The sequence below is a fragment of the Athene cunicularia genome (genome assembly GCF_003259725.1).
Source record: "Athene cunicularia isolate RWA chromosome 19 unlocalized genomic scaffold, athCun1 chr19_part1, whole genome shotgun sequence".
NCBI classification, from domain to species: domain Eukaryota; kingdom Metazoa; phylum Chordata; class Aves; order Strigiformes; family Strigidae; genus Athene; species Athene cunicularia.
This window is the reverse complement of record NW_020799124.1, coordinates 3184825-3206741: the sequence shown is the minus strand read 5'-3', so window position 1 is coordinate 3206741 and position 21917 is coordinate 3184825. Positions and strand designations below refer to the sequence as shown.

The following is a 21917-nucleotide window of genomic DNA, read 5'->3' as shown; positions in this document are numbered from 1 at the left end:
CCCCCCCCCCCCCCAGTTTCAGTAACTTTTCCTAGTTCCAATTCTATCTTCATTGAAGCAATAGCCATTGCACTAAATCCCGTGGATGCCCAGTATCTTTCCAGGTGCACTGATTGGATGCAACAGTCTGCAAGATACAACTACTCAGAGATCTAGATCTGCAGAGATGTTATTTCTTTATTTTATCCACTATTACCGAAGGAAGGCACATTTTGAAGAGCACATAGGAATTTTCAGGCAGAAAAGGTCACCTGAACTATTTTTAAGTTTATGTGGCTTTGATGCATGAACTGTTGATTTGAGTTGATAGCCTCTGTAAGGGGCAGCTGCTGGAGGGTGGTGGGTGCAGAGTCCAGCCTCACCGTGATTCTTCCGCTGAAGAGACTCGTGTAGGATGGAGCTGTTTAACAGGTCGTCTTAAAGATAATTGAGCAGTATGAAGTATTGATCGTGTCTCTAGCTGATAGTGTCTTATGGTATATGGTATTGCTGTGCTCACAGTTTCGACATTTTGTTGTTTTCTAAAGAAATCCAGCGTTTGTCTGTGAAAGCAGAAGAGAATGTTATCTTTTACTGTCTGGTGTCCATCTTTAGGTACCTGAGATGGTTAGAATGGCCTTATTGTCATACACAGAATCTAGTCTGATAAATTAGAGGTAATAAGCATGTGCTTATTTCACGCTGGTTTATATGTAGTAACACTGCACTTGGCCTGCCTGGGGCATTTAAAGATAACGTCCTGCCGTAATATCTTTTTCTTGTGGGCCAATAAATTGAGACATTGTGTTTAGATACAGTTTTTAGTAGGTCTACTGAGGAGCGAGGATGTTTGAAGCATATTCTATGACTCACCCAGGTCTTTACACGTGCATTATTTAGTCTTAAATCTCACAGATGTTGTGACTGCTTTTGAAGTGAGGGGGGAGAGTTAAATGCTGCACTATTTAATGCTACTTCCATTTAAGGATTTTCAGATGTAAAAGAGAAGGAATGGGGTTTCATGTCTCTTACTTTCCCGCACTTACAAACTTTTATGATTACTTGGCATTTGTCAGGAGGAAAGTGGATGGCAAGTATGTTCCTGAAGAATTCTAATTATTGCTATTTCAGGTGGAAGAGAGACTCTAACTGGACACATGAGATTTTTAAGACTGTAGATTTGCTTAAAAACCATTTTTATGTCTTTTTTTTGAGATGGAAGCAGGCGATGACCACCTGGTATTTTTTGCTTGTTTGTTTTTAGGAGATGGGGAATTAGTAGGTGTTAAACATGAATGTGTCTTTTAAAGTTTTTTGGATGATATGAGCAGTGGTCTTTATTTTCATTACTATTTTTCCTCTCATAAAACCAGAGAAACAAGTCAGTGGAATGCCAGAAAACACTTCTATCCATTTTCTGACTTTTATTTCCGTGGAGAATAGATGGAGGAGAGTGCTGGGGAGTGAAGGGCATGAGTTTACACGTGTGTGTAGATGTACCTACCTACACAAGTGTGCATGTATTGACACAGTTCCAAGTTTATTTGCCTTTTTCCTTTCAGCAGTTGTCCCTGTCTTTAACATGGGCTGTCACAACACTGCTAAATGCTGATGTAAAGAGAAATGCAGGTTTAGATGAGTGCTCTGCTTAACTGCTCACAGTAGTGCCATTGTATTCATTGATTTCTGTCTTGTCCTTAGATGTCTGGGTAATCTGGGTTGTAATCCCACGTGTTACAAACTAAAGGTAGTTTTTAATCTACCAGAGAAAATAGGAGACAATGGAATATATGTGTGAAATGATGTCTTGTCAAAGAACAGGCCTGGCTTGTTAACTATTAGTAACAGTTTAGGATTTTTTTGTTTGTTTTTAGAAAGCAAAGTATAGCACTTCATTTGGTTAAATAAAGTAACGCATCTAAAAAATTCTCATAACTTTGCCAGATGAAATAAAACCGAACAGAGTTTATTTTGCTGATTCAAATCGCACAAAATAAAAAATTTTATACTGTGGTTTCGCCCGTTCAACCTTCGTATTGTGATACTGGCACTGATAAATAGGCTTACAGTATTCTGATTATGAACGGGAAATGCCCCAAGTGCACATTCTCCAGCCCTGCCAGGCTTTGCTGTTCCCTTTTTAGGTCTAAGGTCCTGGGTTTTGGCTGAGATAAAATGATTCTGGATGACTGTCTGCTGGACCATCTGCTTGTTTTTACCAAAGTAAAATTTTAAAGTGAATTAATTGTGTGGCACAGTAGTTTTTATTCTTTTTAGGTTAAATGCTTTCTCCTTAAAACTTCTTAAGAGGTAAATTAGTATGGAGGATGCTGCATAACCTTTAGCTGAAGATATCGAAAATGTAATGAAATTGTGTTTCACGTTTCCTTAGCTCAGTTGTAGTTATGACTGCAAAACAAAGAGAAGCTTTATATTTACAGAATAGAAAGAACTCAAAGGAGAAAAATGGTGCTTTAATTTTATTGTCTAATCATTGATTTTTCTGTAGAAACATAAACATAGTTCATAATAGCTTGACATCTGTATACCTTGCAGTTAAATACAGCCATGTTTTATGTTAATTTTGAATAAATCTGGTTCAGCCTGGCATGGTGCTAGAAAGGCATGCTGCAGGCTTCTGTGTCTGGATTTGTAGCTTATTTTGGGGTTCAAAGACAAGCTCTAGCTTTTGAGCTACTCTGAGCTTCGTCCCATAAGCTAACTGATATGGTCGATGGTTGTCACAGTATAAACCCACTTTATATCACTTAAATCCTGAATAAGACCAAGTTTCTTCATGTGAAGCAATGGATAACTTGGGGGGCTGGTTATCAAACAAAATATATTATAATCAATGTTGTTTAATGCTGCTGCTGTTATTGAAGAAGACCTTGTATTGCTCATTTTGACTGAAAAATAAGCTTGAAGATTCTTTTGAATTGTAGCAGAAACTGCCTCACAGTATTTTTCCAAGTCATAAAAAGAAATTCGTTCGTGGCATTTTTTTTTCTTGATATTTCTCAGTTAATATTCCACAGTGAAAGATGTCGAACTAATTAAGCATTTAAAGAACGAGTGGTTAACAGGTATAATGTTGTTAGACTTCAGTTAATGTGAATGTGACCGTGACCTCCCAGATAGATCAAAGCCTAATCTGTCTGACAGCTACAAGATGGCAGAGCTTGCCACAGGCCTTCTGCTGCTGCTTGCTGAAGCTATTTGTCTGTAAAGCATGCCTGATAGCTAAGAGTATATTTTTAAGGATGAACAGGTAAAAGTAAAAGGCTGCCTTTTGACATTTTAACTAATCCCTTCTAGCCTGTGGTTTACTGCACATTTAGGATATTTGCTAGCAGGAGAGACTGGCTTTTTCACATATGTAACATGTCATTTTGAATTGGGCGTTGATTTGATGCTTGATAATGTAAGAGTTATACAATGAAATAGATTCTGATTGCATTAAAATGACATGCCCTGGCCTTTTACCTTTAGTAGACTTCTAATGAAAACTGAACTCTCAGCAATGTAAGTTGTCATCTCATGCTGAGACATGATCATTTAAGTGAGAAAACATAATGTTTAGTTTCTGTTAACCCCTTATTAATCAAGATAGAAAAGAGAGGTTTTAAAGATACATTATACATTCAGACCAAGAGAATACGGATTTTTATATAATTGGAGAAACAAAATGTTGATGTACAGTGCAAGCAGTACACATAATGCTAACATGTATTAAAAGAACCTAAAGTAATGTAATTTATTCACAGGGTAATGCAATTCAATGCAGACGATCAGACTGGTTTGCACTCTGTTAACTTCAGTGGTTTTATGCACGTAATTAAAAATGTCACAATTTGTATCAGTGTTAAGACACATGACTAATTGTGCTAATACTGAAGCCTACTAGCGAAGTAACAAACTGGGGTAAAGCTACATTTGTTACAGTTGGCCAAAATCTTACTGGTAACAGAATTTCTTCAAAAAAGGAGTTTGTTAGAAAACTTACCAGGGCTAGCGGACAAATGCAAAGTAGGTTCAGCAGTATGCTGCCATTGGTTATGTTTTAAAGATTTCACTGAAAGTTTCTGACATAATACCTCATTTCAAACGGTGAGGAGCACCCTTTTGTTTCTCCAGGTCGGGTTTCCATTTGTAGAAATGTGCAGATAGGATTAAGTTCCTTTTAAGAAAGGTGGGTTTTTTTAACGTTCAGAAGAAATCACCTTCAGTTTTGAAAATTACAAAGAAAACCTCACGTGCAAGTCAATAAATTTTGAGTGACCGGAACAAATATTAAATCTGTGAAATGAAACTGAATTTACTTTCTGGCTTGTTAAAATTGAATTTGTAAATTTGACAGGCAATTTAAAGGGCATAAGTACATAAAATACAATTTCTTATCCAAATGCAGCTTGAAAGTTACCTGTCAGAAGAGGTTAGAATTCTGCTGGTTTCTCTCCTGAAGCGTGTCCTTTCACTTGTCAGTTTAGAAAGGTTAATACTGTACAAAAGAGCAGCAGAAAGACCCTTTCTGGTGTAGTTTTGTGTTTGTTTTTTTTTTTTTTTTTAAAAAAATCACCCTTCCAATAATAAATTCTTTTGATTTATGTTGGAACTATGTATAATGTCCAAATACAAATTCTTGTTCCGATTCAGATCGAATATTGCATACGTAATTATCCGTATGATTAGAAAGGGGAGGCCGTGGATTCCTTTTGCACTTGATAACAGATCTGCTTTTGAAGCAGCTAGGAGAGAACGTCTTTAAAAGAGGAGTGTGCTCTTTTCTGCCTCATGCTAGCCCATGGGCCTGCAAATCTTAGCTGCTGCCTTTGCTTCATATTTAGCCAGCGAAACATTTCCAAACCACAGAAGGTGGTGCCAAGCTGGGAATTAGAGTTGGTGTTGCTGGCTTCTGGTGCTTTGGCAAGGCCACTGTGTCTCTAGAGTACTTTCTTAGCTTTTGTAGAAGGGGTTATATTTGCTTAACCCTCACTTGAGAAAAGTCTGATCTGGTCCCAGCAGTAGATTAGGAGTCAGCGTTTGTGATAAAGGAAAAGATAAAGAGGTCTGTTGTATCATTTACTTCTAGATGAGCAAATAAAACTGTGGTCTAGTTAGTCCATTTACTTGTATCTGTTTTTTTGCCTGTGTGAACAGGTTATCCTTTGTTTGCCAGCACTGAGATTTGGATAAGCGTGGTTGTTGTGTTACTACATATAAATAATTGGAGTAGATCACATGTTAAGACTAACTTTAGAAGGTTAAAACCCATAACTGGGTAGTATGCAAAACACAAAGCTGAAACACTGAAGCACACTTTACTTTACATATTCACTTATTTAGTCAATGTTTGCTTGTTTTCCCCTTTTAGAATATTTCCTTTTCAACATCATTATTAAAAAAAAAATATTTTACAATTTCTTTCTTAGGTTGATTTAAAGAGGAAGTACAATGACCAGCACAAAAATACAAGAGGCCTTTTACCAGGGAGTCAGTGGTATGAAATTCAAGCTTACAGGGCTTTGAACCAAGCCCTGGGAAGGTGAGATAAACTGAACATAATTGAAAATACATATATTTGTAGAAAATTTTTTTGTGTCATCTGTAAGGATTAATTCCTCAGTGTTAACACAAAGAGGATAAATCAGGCCAAAACCATCACATTGCAGAAATCGGGTCTTCAGCTGTTCTGTACTGGCACCTGCCTGGTTTTCAGTCTGTTGTGCATTTGAGTGTTGTTATAATGAAGAGGTTTTGTTCTACATTCAGAATCTGCTTTAGTTTGGTTGCAGGTTTTGTTGCTTGTAGTCCAGATACACAGAAAGGAAAGCATTTGCAGAGACAAATTTCTTGAGCTTATAAACCAAATTAAAATTCTTAGGTCTTTTCAAATGTACTAATTTTTCACACTCTCGGTGGGCTCAGAACAGTTGTTTGATGTTTAGCCTACAAGTATTTTTGAAAGGGAGAAATAGCAGGGTTTTTTTCTCAGACCTTTGCAAAAGGTCAATTCAATTACCATGCTCACTGATCTCTTGCCAGGTTTAGAAGAAGTGGTATAGCTTACTTCCTTAAATGAAAAATTTCCCTCCAGATATTATTAAAAGGATAGAATTAATTCATCCTTCTCCAACAACATTTATCATACACATAGATAGATATCGCTGTCTGTCATCCATATCTATCGTAGATGCTGTATGTCTTGTCACAAATATATAGAGGTACAGACCCAAATTTATAGATAAGAAGAGAAACATCAGCTGGAAGACTCTTGTTATTTGAATTAGACCCAATACAAATGTGATGACATCTATGAAAGCAAACTGGGAGAAAATAGTCTACATTAGTAAAATGTCATTGTAAATTCACATGTTACAGGTCTGATTTCTTAAATTGCTCTTTGGATAAAATTTGTTAAGAAAAATCTAAGAAAGTTGTGGAATGCTAGTAAGACATGAATTTGAAGCTTTGTCACTGTGGACAAAGTTGTAATTTAAATCTTGTTTTTGTGAAAATGATTGTATAATTTGCCATTTGAATGAAGTTGTGCTAGTCTAAACTGAAATGGAGAAAATAGACTTCCATTCTGACAGAACAGTCTACTAAGTTGATAAGAAGTCAGAGAGGAGATAGGCACGGTTCTTACTGCAAAGATGCCTGCAGGGATAAAAGTGAGCAGGAGCGTGATAGTCTTCAGTCTGGCACTTTTCTGTTAATTTCGTGCTGTTACATTATATGAAGTAATGCAAGCCAATGAAATGAAATAGCAGCCCTTGGGAATGTAACAGCTGGTGTGATGGCCAGGTGAAAATCATGCTATGAGTTCCTTGCAGTGCTACTTTTTCCAGAAGTGTGGGAGATGTCTCTAGTGGGCGTAATTCATTTAAACTATGAGTTAACATTTATTAAAGCAATGAAAAAAAAAAAAAGAAAAAAAAGAAGAATTTGGAAGAATCTGTTTCTTAAAGATGTTTTGATTTTCTTATCATGGAGAGATTTCAAATAGAAATAATATTTCTTTGGAGAGCCAGCCTTGTCACTGCCATTTGAAGCCCTGACTGATACACTTGTGGCTTTATGTACATTTTGTAAACATCATCTTGAAAAGTTGTCTTCTCCTTATACAACGGGGATAATAATCCTAAACTAATACTGACAGATTCTTTTCCATATTTCATTTAGGTTATCACTTTAATAATTTTTTTTTCTAGCAGGCAGTATAGAAATCCAAATAATGTTAAAAATAATGCCAACACGTGTAAAGTGACTATTAGATTATTTCTGTAGGCCTCTAACAACTGACTTACGAACTGACCAGTATTGCTCACAGCTTTGCTGTGTATTGTTATTCATTTCATTACTAAAGGGAGTTAGGAATTAAAGTTTAGAAACAAATGCATAGTTCTTAAAAAAACTATTTGCAGTTGCATCAATCCATTTTCTTTTCTTTTGCACTTTTACATGTTCTTTCAGTATTTACGCTACCCTGTTGTGGAAAACAAATGACCTGTGGTTTGATTAGCCACTGAATGTTCATGTGGGGTTGTTTTCATTAGCTGGTTTTGTATAGCAAATTCAAGAACTGAAGGAAAATTAAGCTTCCGTGACATCCTTTATTTTTGGTGCAAGACAGTAGGAAAGCACTTCCGTTACATTTTTACACATTCTAGCTAACTCATTGCAATCCCTGTTGTCTCATCATCCCCAGTTTTTTTACTATTTGCATTCTAATTCCATATATGCTCTTTTTTTTGTTGCTCACTTCTAGGTGTATAAGACATAAGAATGACTGGGGTGCTCTTATTTTAGTTGATGACCGCTTCCGGAATAACCCTAATAAGTACATAACTGGTAAGCTGTAGGATTTTTTCTGGGAAAGTTCCTAATATTAACAAATAGTGAAAAATCAGGATTACAGAAATATAGTTATACAAAGAGGTGAGTAGGAAAAGTCGTAATGAAATATGAACTCAGATTGTGCAGTTGAAATTGAAAACTCTAGAACTGTACCTTGGTGTCTTGCTAGTACATTAAATACACTGAATCACGTTGATACCAATTTTCAGTCAATTTAATTTCCCCTTTTGGACACAGAAATAATGATACAGCAATGTCAGTATGCAGAATTTGAGAATTCTTTCTTAAAATGGGACCTATAAAAACTTAAGGACTCTTAATCCTTGCATATATCATGTATGCATACGTAAGTGTGCATGTGTTTAGATATGTCTGTATTAAAATTAGTTACTAGATTTTTATTTGGACCTTGGGTCCGTTTGGCACCACCAAATGCGCAATACACAAAAGGTACTTTCTGTTTGTAGTTTTATACTGGCTAGGAATAAATTCAGATAAAATAGAACAGGTCACGCTCCCTACCTTAATAAAGAAATAAAGTTTTTGTAAAAAATTAAAAAAGAAATTGCTTAGAAATGCATAATGTGTCTTTGTTCCTGCCCTGTTTGGAAGATGGGCAAAAAGATGATGTAAACAGATAATGTTGCAGTCTAGTCAGCAGGTGGAGCTCAGCTGCTGCAGTACAAGTCAAACTGCTTTCCTGACATGTCTGTCTGTACTAAAAATACATTTATCTAAGTAAGCAGAAGTAATTCATGTAGTAATAAAAATAATCTATCTTTTCAAGACTTGGTAAGATTAGTATTTTTTCTGAAAAGTAAAACTTCACAGAAGATTCAAGTTCTCTGTGTTTTTTTTTTAAATTGACATTAAAAGAACATTTAAATGGGTTTAAAAACGCTTTTTAAAAATCAAGAGTTAGTTTTTACTTCACTCCTGTGTGTTCCAACATCATCTAAGTGACTGTTATGCTCAAGACATCTGTTATTTGCAAATTTTAAAAATAATTGCTGTATAAGAGAATATTGTAATATATTTTAGCTATTGGGCAGTTATGATTCTTTCTGAATATCTGAGTTACTGTTACTAAGCTGAGATAAAGTTGAAAAGCTTCATTATATTTTAATTTTTGTCTGACCCTCCCAGTATAATACATAGCTGTACTGTGTGTAAGTTGCTTTTTAATAATTCATGATAACAAGCAATATGAACACCTCGGCATAAAAAAGGTATAACGATGTTTTTGCAACGCAGAACTTTGAACTTCAAAAAAGTATTAGTGAAAAAGGTAAAAGTCTTTTAATGAGAAGTAATGATATTGTTAGTATTACTCATCACAACACTGCTGTTGATTAAAGCAAGTTTCCAGCCCTGGAAAGGAAGACGTGCATTATCTTACTTTCATGAGTAACCTCTTGAAATCTTTGTGCATCTCTTATACACATGTAGAAGTATTTGCAATATTAGGGGACTATTTACTGGTATGAAATACTTGCTATAGGTGATGTAGTTTTGTAGTAATACTCTTTTTTTTTTTTTGGCCCCCCCTTTTTTTTTTTGGCCTCCACTTTTTTTTTAGGATTATCTAAGTGGATTCGTCAACAAATCCAGCACCATGAAAATTTTAGTAGTGCACTTGAGTCCTTGAATGCATTTGCTATAAGAAACCAGAAAAGCATTGATTGTTCATCAGAGTGCAGCAGTGAATTTCTCCATGAACCTTCAAATTCAAAGGACCTGTCACAAGCTTCTCAACAGGAAGCAACTACTCATCTGTCGCCAGATGTTCCTGCTAAAAGTGAGGAGCAAAGTTTGGGTTCAGAAATTAATTTTACTACAACCGTAAGCTCAGTTAATCCTACAGCGTCAAATCAGCCAAGTAACATCACGGCAACAGTGAAACAAAGTATGTTCATTCCCTGTGGGAAAAACTTCATTAACAATTTTAAATAGGAAGTTGCACTTTTTTTGGAAGAAACAAATGTTTTTTTAAAAATTTCAGAAGTGTTATCATGCAAAATTATTATAACTATTCACAGGTGTGTATGAGCTTGTGCTCAACAGACTGAAATTAATTGTAAAACCATCTGGCTGTCTTAAAACAATTGACAACGTTTGTAAGTTTATAGTACAGTCAAAAACGTTTTCACTTAAATTTCTTTATCTGTTAAAACTAATTTAAAATATATTAAAAACACATAAAGATTAGCATTATTGCAAGATGAGTGCCTTGGTTCAAGCTACATTTCCTGTTTAGATATTGCCGTGAGACACCTTTCATATAATCTCTTCCAGTACCAGCTTTACAAGTAAATATCTATCCATTCCTAAATTTTAGCAAAGCTTATGAATTCATTTCAGGTAAGAAAGATGTAAATAACGTAACACAATAATAAAAAATTACAAATTTAAAATCCAGTCGTACCAGAACTTTACATATGCCAGTTAATCTATTGATTTACTTATGACAATTCATGTGCAAGATAGTTGTAACATCTGGGCTTTTGTTTGTATTGGCTCTTAATGAGTATTATACAATAACTGTAAACCTAATAAAACAGTGGCAGTTTTGATGTGCTCAACATGCTGTAAATCAGTGGAGGGAAGGCATATACAATTAATTAATGTTTTGTGATTTTTCACAGGTGGCCAGAAAGCTGATGTAGAGAGTCATTCTCACCATGTAACACAAAGAAAAAACCATATGGACTCCGCACCCAAAATGCTAAAAACTGAAATAGAGGGAGAAAAAAAGATTGTTTGTGCTAATGCTGATATTATGAAAGAACATTGCTGCCTTAAACCACCGACTTCAACGCCTGTGCCTGTAGCCAAGAACTGCATGTCCGCAGCTAGTAGCAAACAGAAGAATGGGAATAGGGCTAGTGAACTTATTGATAGTGTAAATCAGTGCCAGTCATCATTAACTTCAGAACGTAAACCACGTGTACCCGAATCGTGTTTGGAAACAACTAATTTTTCAGTTAAAAGTACTGAGGCTCCAGTTGCTGAAGAACATCCTGATAAGCTACAGCATCAAGTTCAACCCTGCAGTGAGTTTCCTTCAGCAGAAGGGAAATCTGAACTTTCAGTGTTAAACGTATCTGCAGAAGCTGAAGATGAGGACGAGAGTATCTACTTCACACCAGAACTCTATGATGATGTAGATTCAGAGGAACAGATAATCAGACCACCGGTTCCAACCTGTAATACAAGTGAGAATCGGACTGAATGTGGAAACTCCACGATCGCTGATGATCTTTTTGCAATCAACACCTCAGAAACACTAAGTGTGACTAAAAAAGTGACTGATGATGATGGCAGAAGCACAAGTTTACCTGGAATAATGCAAAACGGGGGGAGTAAGGATGCTGCAGTTAATAATGTAGAGATGGCTAGTGAAATAGAAGCAGAGCAGATAGCATCTCAAGAGGTGGACACCAAAAAACGGAAAATCAATCTTTCCAGATCACGAAATAAAGGTGTGTCATCTTTTCTGTTGAACAGTACTAGCACATAGTGACTGCTTCCGTAGGAAATGTAGTGAGCAGCCTTTACAACATAGCCTCGCTGTAGAGCAGTGATGGCTTTCTAGTTCTCATTTAATATATACTACTATCAGACTCAAATTTTTCATTATACTTTTTTGGTTCTCACTGTGAAAGTTACTCGACGTGCAGTTTTCTATGGATATAGTTAAGATTATTCATCCTAACTGTCTGGCAAAAGGACATCATGTGTAGAGATTGTCAACAAAAGCCCAAGTAGCATCTGACTTGTAATTAGAGGCTGAGAAGGTTTGACTATTATAGATTTAATTAATCCGCCATTAAATACAATCAAACAACTGGGTCTTTCTCAGGAAACAAAACACTCGTATAATCAAATTATGGTTTTCTGCATTTGTTAGGCCTTTTATTTTAATTAATTATGTAGAACAGCATCTTTGCAGATCAAGTTGCTGTTGCTTGAGCAACTAGATACTGAAATAGGTGTATTCTTCGGTACTTCGTTTCCCTAAAATTTCTTTTGACAAAATGTCAGAAGCTTGTAGTAGTAGTAGAGTAGCATTTGAACATTTTGATATCCGATAATGATGAGAGACTTTATCAGACATCTTAATTTGTTGAGTTTCTTTAAAATTTTCTTTTGTGAGAGGATCTAAGTTCTTTTGGTCAGGTTCTGTATGCGTTCATATCAAAACATACACATTTGTAAGCCCTACAAACACATTTGTGCAGTATATAACAATGTAAATTTGTACATAAAGGTCTTTAAATCTTCCTCGGTCTACTTTTTTTTTTTTAATATTTTAAACATTTCCTTCATTTATTGCAATCAAAACAGCTGGGATTTTGCTGTAATAAAACATATTATGCCTGATTTTTCAAGAGAAGATTGTTCATTTCCATCATATTAAAATGAAGATGTGGGATTTTTAGTGTCTTAAGATTGTTTCATAGGTGTTTATATATATTGCCTGAGAGCAAAGATGAAATTGTTAATTGTTCATTTTCCGTAAGTTCATCTAAATAGCATTCTGATGTCTACCTCTAGAGAGCTGTGCATATGTTCATATCAATAGAGTTTGAATTGTATCCTTTCTTTAGACAATAAATGCATCTTTATAAAATTAGATACTCTGTTTGCAAGAATGACAAGAATGCTGTTGAATTTCTTTAAGAAGCGTGGTCTTGCAGTACTTAGCCTAAGGCATTTGGTTAAACTTTTTGTTATATTGGTGCCACGTAAGGATCGTTTTTGCTTGGTTTAGACTTCTTGGTATTTGCTTAATCATTGGATGATGGTTTTAAACTAGTTGATAGGGCAGAAGCAAGCCCTAATATTGACTGCAGTTTAAACAAATGACACATCTAAAATAAAAATACTTAATTGACATTTAAGTAATTGATTGAATAGCAGGGCTTAGTAGGGTAGGCATGGTTCTCTTCCTAACTGGCTTCTGGACTAGACCTGTCCCATGTTCCCCAGCCAATGCTGAGGCAGCCTGTGGCAGGCAGCTTTGCAGCTACACTCCCAAGAGCTGATCAGCTTGATCCTCATGAGTCCAAGAGCTCAGTTTTCTTAAAACAACTCTTCTGTACCAAACCACTTTTTATGTTTATGTATATCTAAAAAGATACTAGAAATCACTTAAAGCTTTGTGGCTTGTCTGCTCCTCTCATAGACCTATTGTTTGTCTTTCAATAGATTGTCTGTCTTTAAATTCTTTACATTCAGAAAAAGAAGATTCACCTTCCTTTCCTTATCTGAAGCAGATTTTTTTCTTGATCTCGTGTTGCATATTACTTGGATCAAAAATCCTTTAAGACATGGCCTTATTCATGTCAAATACTTTCCATTAATTTACAATGTCTACATCTTATATAAAATTGCTCCTTAACTATTGTTTTTTAAAATATGTATTGAAATATCAGCATTTGGCCTACTGGATTTTTCTTGAAAAGTGTCTATCCACAAATTCACTAAACTCAAATTCTGAGCACAGCTGTCTTGTCTGGGACAACTGATGGATCATAATCCTTTGTATTACTGCTGGGTTTGGGGGGGCTAAGGGGTGAACAATTTCTTTTGGTGTAAAAGCGATGTAAATTCAATCGTAATTTGTCTTTATATCTAACTATGGTATTTAATGTTAGTGGTAAGAATATTCTTTATTTCTATAGTTAATATATTGATGGTGATTCCCAGTATTAAATTAAATACCCTGCAGCCCAGTCTACAAATAGCATGGAAGTGAAGTCAATGTACCAATTTTCTTAGAATTATTTTAAATAATTTCTAGATAATTTCTAAATAATTTTTAATTTCTATTTTAAGTAATTCCTAGAATTCTTTAAAAATTCCTGAATTTTTAAAGGCTAAATTGATGAAAATTCCTGTCATACTTTGATATAATAGCTAGGTACGATCTCTTCTGTCTAAAATAATCATAAAACCTTGAATTTATTAAAGGATTAAAAGTTCAGAGACAATGCAGACGAAGAAAAGCTACAGTTAGGCGAAGAGGCTACACCTGTGAAAGAAAGGTACCATGTAGATAGAAAAAAGTACCTATTTTAAGTGGCTGCTGTTGAATGTTAAGGTGCAAGGGAAATAAGAATATTATATGATCTTTTATGTGAAATAATAGATGAAATAGTTTATTCATAGTCCACACAATTTGTTCCAGATCTTTACAACTTCCACACTCAATAGATAGCTTTGTTTCTTGTGAGGAAAAAAAAAAGCTGAGAGTTTTCAAGTCCTGCTAACACAGGTAGAAGCTGCAGATACGGGCTGCCTACAGAGTCTAGCTCATAACTCATTACAGACGTACTGAACCAGGATTCACAAGCAGTGCTTCTGATTTCTCTTTAGTACGTAATTTTTAGGGCACGATTTGCAAAGTGTAAGAACATAAGGGCACTGAAACTCGACAGAAGTTGGGCATCTATCTTTCTAGGCTTCTTTGCAAAATTCCAAACTATGTCTTTGATAGGTTTGAGCATTACAGACTGTAAACTATCTCATCTTTTATAGGAAAGTATTTCTATTTATGTTAAGCATTTTTAGCATAATGTATATTATTAGCTAATATAAATGATAAGCATTGATTTGAACAGATTTCTTTATTTCTAGTATATTTCTCTGAAGGAGTTTTGATATATTTCATTGTGTTTATATTTAAATGCGTCAATCTGCATAGTTACTATATGCAAACTAGTATTTACATAAATTTGTATGTTGTCTTGTTAGAAGGAAGCACACCAGCAGCCTTGCACAAAGGGACTTTATTGTATTGTTTGTGGAGCTGAAATACTGCCAAAAGCAGAGGGTAAGATCTATGTAAATGATCTTTTGTTTCAGGGTGGGAATGGTAGAGGTTTTTTAATCCTTCTTTTTACTTTCTCAGTTTTGGATACTGGAGGGATATTTCAGAATAATTGGTCCATTTCTCCAGTGGATATGGATATGTATTATTGTGGTTATAATTTCTCCACTCTAGATAAACGAGTTGTTAGAAATGCACTGGAGACCTGCAGAAGATCTTTTTGGGGGAGGAAGTGGGAGTTGTCACAAAAACACAACTGTTTTTACTTGGCATGTCAGTGAATATAAGTTGTTAATATAATCTCTTTTGACTTATTTCTGTTGTTTGATTCAGTGGTTCTGATACACTGACCTATCTTGAAGTACAATGGGAATCTGACTAGTATTTAAGAGTTAACTGAAGGCAACTGATATTATGGGCGGCTGAAAGAAATTATTTGTAACATAGTGGCCTATTCATTGGGGTATATTCCTTCTAAGGATTAGGTGTTAATTTGCTACCAGTTGCTGTGAGAAGTTTGGTATTATCTTGGCACAGTAACTCTGTGAATCTAATACATGTTTTAGTGAAACTGTCAAAAGTTTTACTGAAAAACCGTATGATCACACTGTTAGTCTTCAATATGTAACCTACCTTGTCTATTAATTTAGTTTGCTTTTTAGTCTTCAGCTGACCCATTGTACAAAAGTAGATTAGATGTTCTCGGAAATTGTCTCTACTTTTTTTTGTGAGGCACTTTAATTTGGGAAAGTCTAAAAGCTGATAATCTCTGCTACTTTTTAAAAATGCACTGTGTCTTCAGGTTACTGGACCATGTGTGGTAGTGACCTAAATGTTTTCATCAGTTACATTCAGAAACAATTAGATATAGATGTTTAATACACTTAAACAAGGTATAAAATCTTGTCCTCCAGGAGAATTTAGTGAGGATTTAACTGGTCCCAGGTTTTATAAATGTGAAGGTAAGATGACATTTGCTTTTGTGTGCCTTGTGAGTATGTCTCAGGACCTTGAAAGCAAGCCAGAATGCTACATTTTTAGAAGGTGTTAGAAATGATATGGAGGTTGAGCTGGAGAGGTGTGCATGAGACACAGAGCAGAGACCAGTTTCTTGTGCAGAGTCTTGTTTATGACAGCCCCTATGTTATGTGACCGTTAAACATTCCCTCCTTTTCTCTGAGGTTCCTCCCGCTGCCCCAAAAGTTCATTAAGTGATGAAGCAAGGATGGAACTGGTATCAGAGAAGTGACACTAGCAAAAAAAAAAAAAACCCAACCCCTTACAAAGTCATCCTCTTCAGCCGTAAAAGTGAGGGAGGCCAGGCTTAGGCAGGAGCTGAGTGCTAGCGTCTCATGACTCCATTGTGGGATGTAGTGGAACTGGACATCAGAGGGTGTCTGGATCAGATGAACTCAAGAAAGGACAAGTCTCCTCTTTCACAAACCAAACCTGAGCCTGTCGGTGAGTGGGAGATGTCCCAGTTGCTCCTGGACCTATTAAAGTCACATGCCAGCTAGCAAAGTCCACGTTGCCTTACGGTAAAGAAAGGGAGACCCAGGTGATGGAGGCCACTTGTTGCCTCTCTGTTTTCCTAGAGTAACCCTAATGTATCTCCTTTAAGACTTGCATAATCTCATCAGTAAACTTTCCTCCATTTCCTTAATTTATCAGTATCATATCTTTGCAGTTTGGTATAGAATCTATGAAGTGGCGTTGCTCTGTTTTAAATGAAAGCATTCTGAATCGCTGAGGTGCCTAATGCCTACAGTTACCAAGGTGTCTGTTGTCAACAAGTTTTATGCTGTTTAAACTGAATCTCAGATGTCAGTTGATTGATGAAAGTTAAAAAATCTGCCACGGTTTGAAGAAAATGAAAAATAAATGACTTTATTCAAAGTGGATTCAAACTCAGTGGTCAATTTGGGAGTAATAACAAGGGGAAAATTATCTGTTGAAAAGTAAATTTTGGACACGTTAAAAAATTTAAATAAGGCCTTCTTCCAAGGTCCATTTACATCAATAGAAGTCTTTTCACTGACTCCAGTGGGTATTGGATCAGGGCCTAAATTACCATCTTGTAAATGTGGAAAGTTTGCAGTATGTTCGAACAGTACTGTATTCAAAACCATGTATGTATAAGTCTTACACCCCACTTTTTAAATTATAGGAATTTTGAGAAAAGCTTGCTACGGTAATATTGAACTGAAAATAATCTGGAAACTCTTCAGAAATACTGATATAAGAAGCGAAGAATCCATTAATAATTGTATGTGTGAACTAGATCCCATTCCAGAAGATGATAATACGATGTTGATCATCTCAGATGCTGCAAGTCTTAGTCATCTTAAAGAAACTTTGAAGGTTTATCAGATGCCAGTGAAAAGTGAAGGTAAACCTTATGGATTACTGATAAATACCACCTAACGTTCATCAAGTCCTTTAGCTTCCAATTAAATGCAACACATTGTTTTCTTTCATTTCCTGCAGAAGCTTTTGATTTTGATAACCTCTTTGTATATCTTGATCTATGTGTGAAATCTCCAGAGGAGAGAGGACCAGTACAAGTCTCTTGCCCCGCTACTTTTTACTCTCCAAAATAGCACTGTACAGGTTTTGCAGATATTTTTCCTGAAATGCATTTTTGAGCCAAGAGAAATACGTGAGCTTTCAGAAAGACTGTAACCTGTCTTTCGTTAAGTTGTTATGTAGAATGTTCAAATCTGTACTTAAAGCTTTGTTATAATTGTTTCCTTATTAGGAAACTTCCTCCTCGTAAGGGACATTGAATACCATGTTACAAATCATGCATTCTACCTGGTTTCTGGTAGCAGTTGGCTGGGTGTAGTTGCTGCAAACACTCTTTTGTTTTTCATGTCAGTAAGGTCTTGGTATTGATTTTTGCCTACCTGTTGGTCAGTAATCCTGCCTTCAATTTTTTTGGTGATTTTTTTTTTTTTTTTTTTTTTTTTTTTTGCTTCATTACATCTTTGTTGAAGAGATATTTTGTTTAACAAGCATTTGTTTATTGCCACAGTGCGGTGGTTGCATCCACATTGTTCTTTAAGTTCCACACCTTTCCATTGCCCCTGCTTAACTTTCTGTAAGTTTGTAGGAAACCTGATATCCAACAGTTCTTTACTGGATATGAATTAAATGCTCTGGCCATTTGCTTTCTCTTTCAGGGACATCTTTCCTTTTCATAGCTTGTTGAAGGGAACATTTTTGCTGCTTAAAGAAAATGAAATTTTTTTCTTAAGTGAAAATACCACATCTTTCAATGATACTGGTATTTTTGTGTCCTCTTGCCTAAGGATTGTGAATGTTTCTGAAAATCTCAGGAAATATTTGAAAGGTGAAACAAGCATGAAAGTGATACTACCAAGCTGAAACATGTTAGCGAGAGCCATAAACTATGTCTTTGACCTTAGATAAATGAGGAAGATTATTTAAAGCTTATAAGGAGAAGTTTGACTATTTTATGGAGTAAGAACACTGAAGGCAGTAGAAACTTACTGTCCAAAGCACAGCACTTGGCTGGAAAGCTGATAAAAAACCCACATGGGGTTTTTTCAATGGAGTTTTTTCAGTCAATGAGTTTTTTCAGGAGACTGGAAATACAGAGTTGGAGAATTGGCTATTGACAGTGGGACTTGGCCAAGAAAATATATTATATACACTTACTTTCTCCTAACTGCACCATGGCTTTGACCTTTTGGGAAGCTGATGACAAGGTTTGTTCCTTTGAGGAGCCGTCTTGTTTCCTCAACCATTAGGAGCTGAAATTGGTAGAATTGGTTGACACAGAAAAGGGGTGACTCACAAAATTAACCGTTGACTGGAAGGAGGCAAAACTCCGCTGACATCTCTTCAGCTCTGCACGTTTAACCAAACGCTGAAGATGCATACCAGCTTTACCCTCCACTCCCAAACTTCTTGGGTCCTTCTGTACTGTTCTGATCACAAAGAAAAGAATAATGAGAACAGAATCATTTAAGTTTCTTCCAACAAATTAAAATCTGTGAATGGGAGGCATGTACCCAGCAGCCCCAGTGGTTAAAGTAGGGCTCTGCAGAAGCGATGTCGTTGCTAGGAAATTATTCCAGGTGTCAGACCGTGGAGTGGGGAATCTTTTAGCAGCGTGTAGGTGACAGAGTCCAAAAGTAAAGTACTGTTGTTTGTGTCTGGGCAGTTCTGGTGATAGGATGGCACAATGAATCATATGTGATTTTTGTCACAAGGGCTCTATTTTACAAGTTACTAAGTTACTGGAAAGATTAGTAAGAATTTTGTACAGCGTTGCCTTCTGGCAAAAGAACAACATGTTTACAAATGTGAAGTGCAACTTGTGATCTTTTTTATCTATTTTAAAATATCTCTTGATGACTATGTAAAGCAATTTTTCTTTCTTTTTGAAAGACTTGAATGCCAGTTTATCTTTAAATGCTATTTGGAATGAGAAGGAATATTCTCTGACAAGTTACTTACAATGCAGGACCTGTGTCATTCAGTCAGTTTCTCCATGTCCTTTGATAGGAGCTGAGGTTACTCATTTCAGTAAAAAAGTACACTCATGGGTAAGTCAAATTAGTTTATCTGGTATATTAAAATGATTACTGAATGATTTGTATAGTATATATTAAAATACCATTTCTGTAAAAGGTAGGATAAAAATTTTGTTTTATTTAGATGAATTGTATATGAGTCATCTAATTTCTACACAGATTTGAAATTATAGTTAAGAGCTGAGTTCAGGTCACTTAATGTAAATGTAATTGTCTAGACCTAATTTGATGCAGCATCTATAGTATTACATCTTACGAAAAGGGATAGGAAAATAGGCAGCAGCTGTCCATGTCTTTCGTGAAAGGAGAAACAGAACAAAACATATTTGCTCAAGTGATATAGTGAGACTTGAATTTTCAGACATGTAGTTTTATTGTTATTTGTGGCACCAACAAAAATGTTAATCAGACCCTGATGGATGAACACAGACAAGGTCTAAAGGAGTCAACAGGAAGAAATTTTTGTAGAGGTATTGTATTTCTAACAGTGTCAGCAAACTAAATTCTCAATAGAATTCTTTGAAACCTAGACAAGAAAGCTGTGTGTATTTTTACTGTACTCGTACTAATGCCTTCGTTTAAGATAAAGACAGAGGGTGAGGCTCCATCCTGAATGGGCTGTGCAGGTAACCTTAGGACACCCATGCCCTTCCTGAATTTTCCTTCAGTTATACTGTGGATATAAATAAAATTGAAATTGATCGGAGATTTTTGAGACTAAAACTTTGCCATAAACTGGATATGATCCTTCCATTTTGGCCTGTGTGCATCATTATCCACTGTACAAGCTGTTTGAAACTCACCATGTGATGATGGAAGAAAGTTTATGAAGCATTATATGCCATGAACGTTGATATTTCGAACAGTATTCCCAAGATTTCGTGGTATTTTAGCATTCATTTTATATCAAAGATAATGAAATGTTACATTGAGGGAATGTATACTGAAAGAATATGAAATATTGGGTTCCTCTGAGGTATCATGAAATTATTTCTTGTTTTAATCTTTTTAACAGTCTTTTTCTGTACATTTAAAGTAAGGGGCTCTAATACTGCCAGGAAATGAGAAGCATTGTGTTGCACTTTGTTGCTTCCCATGACTGGCTGTGCAAACCAAGCCCCGTCAGTGGTTTTCTTCATACTGCTAACTAGGTAGGCAGCTGAAGGCGGGGACTGTTTCCTATTCTTTTCTTATATCCTATTTCCATCCACTAAAAAGAAATCTCAGTAAACTTCTAGGCTTGGAAGAGTAACATAGGCTAAAAAAGACCACATCTGGCTTTGGAGTCATTCTGAAAGCTAGTAGCTTTCAGCAGAGACATCTAATCTCTTAATGCATGTCTTTGTTTCAAAGAGAGGCTCGGGGAAAAAGATATCCCATCATCTTCAATAGACCTGTGAAACAACTGTCAGAACTGGCATCTCTGCTTTGGATCTGTTGCAAAGTCTATGCCATATGACTAGATTAACATGCCAGACGATTTGAATGCGAGAGTTGTGAGGGTGAGGAATGAAGCTTTTTTTTTTTTTTATGTGTGAGATAATAATGTTATTTATTTAGAAAAGTAGAATGAACTAGGGTTGAATGATGGTAGAAGTAAATCCAGCTTTAATTTTATCATCCCCTTGCTTTAAATCGAATGGCTGGTGTTTTGCTGTAATTGAGAATATACGAATGCAAATGAAGATATATAGAATGAGTCAAAGGAGTTTAAAATTATGATTTATTATATGCTATCATATACCAGACCAAACACATACGCATCAAAGTGAAGAAGCCGTGATTAAGTCAGTTTTAGCTCCCAGTTCTATATTCTTGAACACAAGATCCTGCTGGTGTTGAGCAATGTATTTGTAGAGATAAAATCAACATTGTAGTTTATACTGCTGCCTACCCTGTGTTAAATCATGTACATTGTCATGAGGTATCATATGTCATCTTAAATTACTTCGTGTCATGTGCTGTCTATAAATCAAGTACAGTTGGTTCTGGAAGGCAAGGAATTGCTTATTTAATAGAAATCACATTGCTGTAGCAAAACAAGCTTAAAATAGAATCACTGGGTTTAATATCTGTAATTTACCTCTAGGTTTGGTAATCATTTAAAGAGGCAACATTGCATTTTCATGACTTTAAATTTAAAGGTGTGATTAACAAATTGCATTTTGTAAATCATTTTTTAAATCTACTTTTATATCAGTGTTACATTTATATTGAAAATTAGATTTTTAAATTTACTGCTACATTTCTGCAAATTCAATTACATCATGTGTTTGCCATTGACCTAGAAACCTCCATTAACTTATTGAGGCTTTATGTGAAATTGGTGGCATACAAATTAATATTATTATTTATATTCCTTAAAATACCTCAAATAATTGCGTATTGCTGTTTGCAGTCTCTTTGTGAAATGGTAAGATCTTTATAGAAGACAGTACTTTTGGACTTTGAGACAATATTTTGGTGCCATAAATGCAGAGGACTTACGGTGCTTTAAAAATCTAGTTTAGCTAATGTACTAAATTGTCTTTCATACGTTAAAAGGTGAACGAAATTAGATTTTTAAACTTATTAAGGAATTGTTGCTATAACCGATTAGACAGTCAGCTGTTGAAACAGTAGCTTTTACATAACAGGATGTTTTGTTCATCACGTTACCACATTTGGCAAACTTTTATCTT

General features: G+C 35.5%; 1 protein-coding gene across 2 annotated transcripts in view; it reads left to right on the top strand.

Annotated features, from left to right (window-relative positions):
• Window positions 1-21917, top strand: part of BRIP1 (BRCA1 interacting protein C-terminal helicase 1) — an 87153-nt gene that overhangs the window by 50540 nt on the left and 14696 nt on the right. For both annotated transcript variants that reach the window (XM_026861701.1, XM_026861702.1), the window contains exons 17-20: window positions 5412-5524; window positions 7751-7833; window positions 9419-9745; window positions 10485-11321. In XM_026861701.1, coding sequence (XP_026717502.1) covers window positions 5412-5524; window positions 7751-7833; window positions 9419-9745; window positions 10485-11321 — 1360 coding nt within the window. The remainder of the gene's footprint in view (window positions 1-5411; window positions 5525-7750; window positions 7834-9418; window positions 9746-10484; window positions 11322-21917) is intronic.